An 11,415-nucleotide genomic window follows, 5' to 3' on the forward strand; every position below is an offset into this window, starting at 1 on the left:
AGACCACGTTAGAGTGTTGTATCTGTGGTGTGGGGCATATTTTAGGAAGGATGCTGATAAGCTGCAAAATATCGTGAAGGGGAAAACCAAGATAGTGACGGCTTTTTAGTTAGTGCCAAATGAGAATTAGTAGAAGGAACTCAGGAAATTTAAGCCTGAAGGCAGGCAGATTCAATGAGAACATAATAGTCATCCCCAAATATTTGCAGTTCTATTTGATGGACTGTCATGCAAAATAATAATAATAGTTAAATTAATATAGTGCTTTTTCATTTTGTAGAATACTTTATTATACATTATTCTCATTTGATCCTCACAACAACCCCCTCATGGAGATGCTTTGCTCATTTCACCTATGAGGGAAAAGGAGACCTAGAGAATTTAAATGACTTTAGTAACAGAGCTGAAAAGTTACTGGAGTAGGATTCAAAGAGGGACTTTATTTTTATTGTTTATTTTCATATGGTATAATAAGCAATGGATAGAAGTCACAGAGAGGAAAATTTAGATTTAATATATGGAAGAATTTCCTAAAACTTTCTTCCCAAAATATAGTCCCCTAGGCTATCTTAGTTGATATGTAAATAATGCATCACTTGGTTATACTGTAATATAGATTCTTCTACTTTTTTATTAAAACTTTTTATTTTCAAAGTGTATGCATAGATAATATTTTAACCTTGACCCCTGGAAAAACCTTGTGTTCATATTTTCCCCTTCTTTCCTCTACCTACTCCCCTAGATGGCAAGTAATCCAATATATGTTAAGCATGTTAAAATATATATTAAATCCAAAATATGTATACATATTTATACAATATTTATACAATTACCTTGCTGCACATGAAAAAACAGATAAAAAAGGAAAAAAATGAGAAAGAAAACAAAATGCAAGCAAACAACAACAAAAAGAATGAAAATGCTATCTTGTAATTCCCCTTTCAGTTCCCGCAGCCCTCTCTCTGGGTATTGATGACTTTCTTCACCACAAGATTATTAGAACTGGCCTTAGTCATCTCATTGTTGGAAAGTGTCACATCGAACATGGATTCTTCTAACTCTGAGATCATATATTTTAGAGATTTGATTAAATTCATATTTTATATTATCTTTATTTCACACAAGAAATATTATATATATGATCACTCTTAATGATAAACATACTTCCTCATTAAATCTACATTTGATATCCTACTACTTTAGTTCTCCTCATCAACCACATCTACCTAAATTATTTTCTTAATCTATTATAGCTTTCAGCCATATTGATCATTACCTTCCCCTTTTAAATCTTCCCCAATTCTGTATTTTTGATCATGATTTATCTTATAACTAAAATGTCCTTATTCCTCTCTGTCCCCACGTTAGTCATCACTACCTTGAAGACTTAGATGGTATACTACTTCTCCAAGTTTAAAAAATGCATCATGACACTCTAGTAAATTTAATCTTCATCATGAACATTTTTACCAACATTTTTTTAAGTCTAGTAGGGGTCCTCACACTATGGCCCATGGGCCAGATGCAGCAGCTGAGGATGATTATCCCCCTCACCCAGGGCTATGAAGTTTCTTTATTTAAAGGCCCACTAAACAAAGTTTTTGTTTTTACTATAGTCTGGCCCTCCAACAGTCTGAGGGACAGTGAACTGGCTCTCTATTTAAAAAGTTTGAGGACCCCTGATTAAAACCATAAATCAAGTCCCAAATCATAGAGTGCTGATTTCCTAAGTATATATTTCCACAGTGAACATTTGACAATTAGCTAATTTAAGTTCGTTTCAACACATTCTTGACTGAACTTCATAAAAACCCACCCCCCAAAACTTTTAGCAATGATACCCTCATTCTTTGCTTTATAATTAGCTCATTCTTTTGTGTTTCTCAATTTGTCTGTATGATTTAACAGAATAAAATTACAGTTTTTGATCTTGAAATCAAAATTTTACCATGTTAGCTTTTGACTATATTCTCTAGTCAATTTTATTTTAATTCTGTCTTTAGATTATAAACTTAGTGAAAGTAGTAATTTTTTCAAAGTCATGATTATCTGTAGTAGACCAGATTTGATCTTTGTAGTCTGATTGACCCCATTCTGAGATCTGAATGAAGTAAGGTATGCATAGTCCAACTAATAGCTGACAAAACAATTTTTTTAGTCATAGCAGGAGAATATTAATAGAAGAAAAATGATATGCCTTAATGATTCATTTGGTTAACTGATTATATCTTCCTTGACATGCTCTTGGTCCTGATGCTTGTTGATAATCTGAAGCCTATAGAAAGCTGTAGAGCTTCTAATATAATGATTTTCTTTGGGGGGAGGAGGGGGAGTGTACTCAGGATATACAAGTTTATACTCATGTTGATCCAAGAAGCACCAACAGTGACCCTAGTCTTACTCCCATGAGCTAATGAAATTTCAAAAACTATTTAATTACTTCTTAAGGGAAAAAATCAATTTCTCTTGATTGGGATCCTAGAATATTGCTCTCATCAGTTCAAAATAGTACATAGTTCAATTCAAAATAGGCACAGAGTTAATGATTGGAATGGTTAATTTTAGAAACCTAATATTCATATTATTTCCTAATGAGTGCATTTCATAATACTTAAAAGACTTTGTTTTGTTTAATTCAAAGAACAGCACTGATATGACTATGTATATATCTGATGCAAAGGTTCAGGTCAAAGATATATATTTTGTTTAGCAAAAATGTATGTCCATACCTGTTGCCATAGTCTTCATTCTAAATGTTTATACAAGCTATTTGTGGCCAACCGCAAGACTCTATGGAAGAGTCTTCCAATTTTATGTTTGTTGAGCAGCCACATTTGGACACCGTGGACCTCACAGGGATGACATTTTGATCCTTTTCAAGCATGAAGAGCAACAATGAATTCAACCAATTATGGCAGAATATTACCTTGGATCTGGGAGTTGAGACTGATCTAGGTGCTCATCCTAGTTTTAGCATTCTCTAATCACATGATCTAGAAAAAGTCATTCTTCTTTTCGAAAAAGCTTGTTTTATTTTTTATTTTTTGTTAAATGAGGATAATAGTTCTTGCCTACCTCATTGCTGTGAAAATTAGAGGGCATTCTTTTGTAACTCTGGCTTCAAACACTAGCTGTGTGTCCCTGGGAAACTCAGTTAACCCAGTTTATTCAGTTTCCTTATCTGTAAAATAAGCCGGAGAAGGAAATAAAAAATCACTCCAGTATCTTTGCTAAGAAAACCCAAATGGGGTCACAAAGACTCAGTCATGACTAAAAATAACTGAATAGCAACAGCAAAATAGAATATACATACACATACCTATATATCTATGTAAGTATGTGTGTATATAAAATTATTGAAGTTATTTAATAACAAAACTGACCATTTCAATTCCCTTTGTTTATCAGTTGGTAGAACCCTTAACCCCAAGTGGAACAGCACCCAACCAGGCCCAACTTCGGATTCTAAAAGAAACTGAACTTAAAAGAGTGAAGGTACTTGGATCTGGAGCATTTGGAACCGTGTATAAGGTAAGTTAAATTTTTTGAAGAATGAAATATTGAAGGTGACGTAGCTTTAGAATTTTGCTAGCCTGATGAATTTGTGGCAGTATTGTAAACAACTCAGTCATTTTGAAGGCATCTAGCTGGTAGAGAATTGGACTTGGGTGTAAAGAAGAACTCCATTGAAATTTTTCCTCAGATGCCTATTATTTACATGACCTGTAGGCAAATTAACCTCTCACCTTCAGTTTTCCTATTTCTAAAATGGGGATAATATTAGCATCTAAAATTGTTATGAAAATCAAATAAGATAACATATAAAAGTGCTTTTCAAAGCTAAAAGTAATTATATAAAAACCAATTATTAATGTCAATATAAAATAGACATTAATGCATAAATATGAGTATCTCTTTGGTTTATATTATATAAACATTAAATCAACTCTGACAGATACATTCTACCTATCCTTGACAACTTATTTAACTGCTCAGGGCCCTGAGGCAGCTGAGTTACAAAACTAAGTAACAGAATAATTTCATTTGAATGGGTATGAGTAATTTTCTCTGTGGGAGTTCCTTAAACAGTTAAAATAATGAGTCAAAATTGATTAAAAACAAACAAATAGATATTAAACTTTGGCAATGTGAATGAACTAATAATCCAAGATTGGAAAGAAATTTTATTGTAATGTGAAAACAAAGCACATTAGTAACACTTTAAATAAAAATGACAGAATGAGTCAGACCTCAAATAATATGAAGTGTGAAGTAGGAGATTCTTGTTGGTATCTATCCCCTTTCTTTACAGCTAATGGCAGCATCACACTTTCCTTTTCCAATCTTTCCTGCTTCTGTCCTCATCCAAGGAGCCTATCCTTAGTTTAGAAGTCCCCAAACTCCATAATTCTAAGAAATATTAAGTAACACATTAAGCACTACATAACACTTATAGAATTTTCAAAGTTATACACGTTTGAATTTTTTGCAAGACTTTTATTAGAAGAAATGTCATATTATTTTTCTTTGGTGAATCAATCAAGTGACAAGAATCTATAAATATTAAGTGAATGCAAATACAAAGATGAAATCCTCTAAAGTAAAGAGCTAACTTTCTAGGATTGTAGCTCTTTACACTGATTTTGTTTCAGGATAGTAACATTTGGAATACAAATCTATTTTTCCTCCTAAAATGTGCCCCCCAAAAGTGATTAATTTTTAGTTGTGCAAAGTATAAGAAATCGTCAGTGTCAGGGATATTTGTAGTATTAGTTGAAAAGATCAAAATCACTTAATATGTTTCTTAAAATTCCTATATGTTCAGAGAATGGTTTTGTCATTTGTTTCAATAGTATACAATAAAAACCCTAGTGATGCAGCATCTAATTTTGTATTTTTAAAGGTTACTTATAAACTAGACTTATTTGGTGTATGATAAAAATACTTCAACTAAATTCTTTCAACTATAAAACTAAAATATCCCAAATGCCAAGCAAAATAGAAACCATTTTTCTGTGTTATTTCCTGTTGAACTTTCTGCCAGTGTCGTCCTGGGCTGTAAAGCACAAAGATTTAGAATCCTATTAAACTGATCTAACTATGATGTTTTATTAATAATATACAAACTGATTTAGTGGAGAAATGATACTGTGGATATGTGACCTCTGAGTCTTATTATTGCTTCTGGTTCTATGATATGAACAGCATGCCCTTCCCAGACCTCTACAGGCTAATACCAAGAATTTTATATTCAAGAAAGAAAAAAAAAGGAGATGGAACCTTTTATAATATAAATGAAACAGCTTAGAATAAGCAAACCATAAGTACACAATCATTCTTAGATTCTAAAAGGTGAAAGGTAGGGATTAGTAGAAGTTTTTGATGTCAGCTGCTCATTAGCCATTCTAAAGATTTCTGCCTCCATGAGGGAGATCAGACTATTTTAACTTTGATCTTGTGTTTAACTGTATATCTTTTGTCATGTATGTATATACATATGTGTACATGCACACATATGTGTCTGTGCATGTATATATTATATACATAGTATAACTGTAATACAATATAATGATGTAGCCTATAATTCAACTATTATGTACATGTGTGATCTTCGGATCATAATGTTTTAAAACAATTTCATAAACCAAAAACTATAACATCTTTAAAGTGAGTCATTTCTTTCTGATAAAGAAACTTAGAAAATGTGTCTATATAGACAAAATACTAGGGAGAATTGAAAAATGAAGTACTGAATTTCACTGAGACTGACTGTCAATCTGGATAATTTGGCCCCTAAAGCAAATAAAATAAAATCACTTGCCCATCAGTAACAGGATTCTTTTCCACTTCAATTATCTGGATAATTACTTCAATTCTCTACTTCACTAGACAGAGCTTTACAGAGTCACAGAGCAAGTTAGTAGAAAGCTGGAATTACAACCAGTAGCCCTTGAGTTTCTTCTAGTCTGTTGCTTATCACCTCAGCCATGCTGACTCTTTTGAATATATTGAAACTTGACATATTTTGCAAAACTTAATGCAAATTAGGAAAAGTATGTGACTGGAAAGAAAGGTGATATGGACATGTGTCAGAATTTGAATGTATGACTATGCCGTCTTGTTTCAAAAATAACCTTATCTTGGATGGATCTCATTACCCAATTGCTAGTATATTATTTATAGGCTCCAAGTTACAATCATGAAGTTAGGTTTTATAGAAAAAGCTTGGCTATATAATGATTATAAAGTGGATATTAACTAATGTACACAGCAGGGAAGCATAATTAGCAGTTAGGGAATTCATTAATTATGGTCTTGTTTACATTTGTTATCAAGAACCATAATTTGTTTATTTAAGTGATGTTGTAATACCATAGACATTTTATACTCCACCTTCCCTTATCTTCCTTTTTTCCCTCATAGACAAGTCACAAGACAAGATTTGGCTTGTTTGTCTCTTTCCTACTGATTTCTGACTGCCAACACCTCCTCTCTTGGCCTTAGTTCTATAAGCTCTGTACATGGAAGAAAAGACAAAAATTTTTGTCTCATCTTTCATTCTTCCTGAAAATGGCACTCATCCTCCTTTATGATTTTTTAAGCACTACAAAGGATTATTGTAAGGGTTTTAATAAGAAACAAGAAAGAAAGATTATACATTTTAATTTTTTTTTGTTAATCCAAGTGTTATTTGCAATTATACAGGAAATATGGACTTTATTAACACAGCTTTCCCCTTTTGCTGTAATTTACCTTTTTTTGTCACTTAATTCTTTTTTTTTAAACAAAGTTTGTTCCAGTTTTGTCTAACTTTGTCCATAGATCAAACTTTTGAGTTCTTCCCTAAGGCAGGCTGATTTTGTTAAGATTTTTAAGAGCTTAAGTCTTTTAGAATCTATTTCTCTAATATTGGTTTCTAATGTAAAAGTTCAAGGTTTAAGGTCTGTCTTAGATAATATTCCTGAAATGGCTATGTAGTAAGCTTCCTTTCCTATGAGCTCATGGCAGTTCTTTTCTTACTTATGGCAAGAAATGGATTAGAAAGAGTATTCCCTAAATGGCCTCCAAAGATTCCTCTTTTAAGTCCTTTGTCCCAGTTGGAAGTTGACTCTTTCATGTCCCTGGAAATGCTAATTGCACAGGCAGTCACAAAAATTTTAATAAACTTTTTCTGTGAGCCAGGTATTATGCTACCTGCTGAGGATACAAAAAAAGGGAGGCAAATAATCATAAAAGTAAAATAAAATAAACTCCAACTAAACAAAGAACAAAAATTCAATCTGCTCTGATGGAGCCCATAATTTGATGGGGGAGACATACAAACAAATATGTACAAAAGTAATATATAGCATAAATGGATGAATCTAAAATAATCAAATGATAGAAGCTATTCACATGGCATAGAAATGCAAAAGATCTCTGACAGAAGTTATAAATTTAGCTAGGACTTCAAGAAAATCCAAGATACAAGGAGACAGAGATGAATAAGGAGAAAATTCCAAGGATTCAGAATACCTGGTGAAAATGTCCAGTCATGATATAAAGTGTTTTGTATGAGGAATAGGAAGGAGAACAATGTCATTGGATCACAAGGTGTGGGTGATTTAGGTAAGAAAACTGGCAGGATAGAGGATGCCAACTTATGAAAGAGTTTATATTCATCTTGGAGATGATAGGGAGTCACTGGATTTTATTAAATGCAGAGAGTGAGGTTGGAGGAAGGGAAGATAAAATTATCAGCCTGTTTTTTTTGTTTTGTTTTGTTTTGTTTTGTTTTGTTTTTAGTAAGAACAATTTGACAGCTGAGTGGAAAACTTGGAGTTGGGAAAAACTATATGGAAACCTACCAATAGGCTGTTGGAAATGTCTAGATGTGGGAAGACGTGAGCCTTCATAAGTATGGTCACAGTGTCAGAAAAGAGAAGGGAGTTTATACTTATATATTATATATAATTATATATAGATGATATCTATTACTTATATATACTAGAGATATGCCATCTCTATGTACTTATATTTAGATATTACTTAGGTCAAATCAACAGAACTTGATCACAGATTGCATGGAGAAGAAAAGAGAGTGTTAAGAGAATGAAACCTCAAAGAATATTATATCTAGGGTACAAATCGGTGTGATCGAGTTGATGGCAGTACCCTTGATATTAATAGGGAAATTAAGAAGAGAAGAGAGAAAATCAAGAGCTTCTTTTTGGACAGCTTAATTTCAGGATATTGGAACATCTTTTTGAGATGTCTGATTGGCAGATAAAAATATAAGAATGGAAATTAGAAAAGCTTAAAGCTACCTAAGTAGATATAGACATCTTCAAAAAGGCTTAGGACTGAACCTTGGTAGATACCCATGATTAGGGAATATGACATAAATAATGATCTAGAAAAGAAAGTCAAGTAGCAGTCATATGGAAATGAGTGGAAAGCATGATAAACTTGTAGTTACAGAGTGAGAATTCAAATTTCACATCTGTAAGCTACCTCTATAAACCAAAGCAAATCATTTAAACTCTTGAGTTTTAGTTTCATCAATAAAATGAGGAAGTTGGACTGAGTAAACTCTCAGATCTCCAGTTCTAAGAATATGTTCTTATTATTTTATTAATTGAAGCTCAAATTCCATCTCAAATGAACAAAAATTATTTTTAACCAAAGAAATAGAAATAAACTCCCATTGATCAATTGCTGGCTCCCATAACATCTCAAAATAAAATGAAAAGTCTTTGCAGGGATAGCACACTATGTCCACAAATAAATACTTTTATTTGACAAGATTATGGAAAACCATGTGTATGACTATTACTCTTTTTTTTTATACAGTAGATCCATTAATATGTTATTATAGTTCTTTTAAAACTCCATTTTCATAGAACTCACAGTCTTAGAATTGTATTTTACCATAGAGTTCATATTTCATCTAATATCTTTGCAATTGAAGAAACTGAGGCCCAAAGAGAGTTCCAGTTAATTGGTGACTGATCTAGGACATTAACCCAGGTTTTCTAACTGTAAATTCATATAAGATTCCCATTACACATTGACTTCTAAAATTACTTCATAGACTAGTTCTTAGACATTTCTGCACCTTGTATAGCAATAGTGGGAAAATATAGCCTCCTGGTCTTTTTTGGTTTAATAGATTCTTTTGTTTGGTGTGGCAGGGCCTTTTGTAGATTTATTGGCTACTGACACTAGGCTCCCCTTTTTAGTTCTCCCCCAGGGAGAATTTAACAATTAAAGTTGTTCCCTAAGTCACAACCATAGATTCACTTTTGTTAAACTACTTTCACATTTATGTCACTTCTTGGCTTTCTATTATAGTAGTTGCAGTACTCATGGGAGAATATATGTTAGGCAAAATGTATTGGACCAGAACTTTCTCTTATTTTTCTTTTAAAGTCATGACCAATAATTTTTAGGAAAGAAAAGAGACTTATTAAACTTATGATAGTCCAGGAATCAGTGTCATTTAATGTCAAGTCTGAGCTTTCCTTCTGGAGCCAAATATCATTTTTATGTGCTTCATGACCACATGTATGTCTACTCTTCTTGATTTAATTGATTCCATGAAAACTGTTAAGTGATTCTGGCTTCAACCCACCTTTCTTGCTTTACTCCTCATTTTATACTCATGTTTCAACCACACATGGCCAGGAGCTGTTCCCTGAACTTGATTTGCAGTTGCTGGTCTCAGTGCACGAGTACATTCAAATTCCCAAGCCTAAAATGTAATTCCCTCCTTGCAGAATCTCTTCCTCCCTTCCTACTTCTCTGTCTCTGTCTCTGTCTCTCTGTGTTTCTGTGTCTGTTTCTCTGTCTCTGCTTCTCTCTGTCTGTCTCTCTTTTTTCCTCCCTCAGTCATACTCTCCTTTCCCCTCTGTCTCTCTATCTCCCTGTCTCTCCCTGTTTCCCTGTCTTTTTGTCTTCCTTCTACTCTGACCCCCTTTTCCCCTTTCCCTCTCCCTTCCTCTCTCCCTCCCTCTTTCTTTTTCCCTCTCTCCTTCCTTCCTTTCTTCCCTTTCTCCCTTCCTTCCCTTCTTTCCTTTCCCCTTTCTTCCCTCCCTCTCTCCCTCCTTTTTTCCTACCTCCCTCTCTCTCTTTACTCCCCTTTCCCCCTTTTTCTCTCTCTCTCCACCTTTCTTTCCTCTCCTTCTCCTGCTTTCTCTCCCTTTCCTTCTCTCCAAGGTTCAACTCTAGTCTGAATTTCAATAGGAAGAATTCCTTGATTCTAATATTTTTTACATTCAATACTCATTTTAGTATTCCCTTCCTCCTCACTCTTCCTAAAGCATTTTTCTCAAATCTCTTCTTTGTTTCCATAAAAACCTACCTTATGTTATACTTATCTCTGTACCTGTTTTATCTTTTTTTTTTCCTTAGTAGGATATGGTCTCCCTAAGGACAAGAACTGTGTGTTTTTCCCCCAATCTTTATATATCCTTATATCCCTATCTCCTAACAGGACATCTTGTACTTCATATTTTGTAAAACTTAATGAGGAATTCATGGACCTCGGGACTCATTTGATTCGTCTGTTCATACTTTTATACATGAGGAAACCTGGAGTTGATGGGCATTAAAGGATTTGCCCAAAGGTAGCAAATATTATAGGAGGGAGTTGAATCTAGACTTCCAGACATTGGATAAGTTCTTCTTCCCTCTTTACTAGGATTAGGACAGAAGATACATTGAAAAAAAAAAAATATATATATATATATATACATATGCATATGTAAATATATATACACACATATTCACATATATACATGTATATAAATATACATGTGCATGTCATATATGGTCCCAATGCATGTATCATAATATCACAATATTCATATATAAGCATATATGTATATAAATATACATATGCATATGTGTATATATATAGAAGATACATATGACAACAGATGGAGAATTGGATAGTTAATGATACTATATTGATAATATCAAAGGAGATACTGTAAATTCAATTCAGTGCAAGAAATTTATTAAGTACCTGTCATTATGTCCAAGATACCAGGCAAAGAAATGACTTTAGTTATGAGCATATCTGTAGTATAGTCTCTGTCAGTTTAAACTAAAATCTTAAATATATATATATATATATATGTATATATATATATATATATATATATATATGTGAAATTTATATGTTTGCTTTATTTTTCTTTTATTCACTGCCACATGGTGGATAGATCTAAATACTGTGTATGTGTAGGAAATATATAAGCTAGATAATGTAGTAGATACAGCACAAGAATTGGAATCAGGATGACTAATCTTTCTGAGTTCAAATCCTACATCAGACACTTAATTACTTTGTGGTTCTAGACAAGTGACCAAACCCTTTTTGCCTCAGTTCCTTGTTTGTAAAATGTGCTAGTGGTAAATCATTCCAGCATC

The 11,415-nt window shown here is 33.0% G+C and overlaps 1 protein-coding gene across 1 annotated transcript in view; it reads left to right on the forward strand.

The window, feature by feature from the left end:
• Window positions 1–11,415, forward strand: part of LOC127557028 (receptor tyrosine-protein kinase erbB-4) — a 313,556-nt gene that overhangs the window by 55,556 nt on the left and 246,585 nt on the right. The window contains exon 4 of the mRNA XM_051990514.1: window positions 3,409–3,531. Within this exon, the coding sequence (XP_051846474.1) occupies window positions 3,409–3,531 (123 nt within the window). The remainder of the gene's footprint in view (window positions 1–3,408; window positions 3,532–11,415) is intronic.

This window comes from Antechinus flavipes, chromosome 3, assembly GCF_016432865.1.
Source record: "Antechinus flavipes isolate AdamAnt ecotype Samford, QLD, Australia chromosome 3, AdamAnt_v2, whole genome shotgun sequence".
In the NCBI taxonomy this organism is placed as follows: Eukaryota; Metazoa; Chordata; class Mammalia; order Dasyuromorphia; family Dasyuridae; genus Antechinus; species Antechinus flavipes.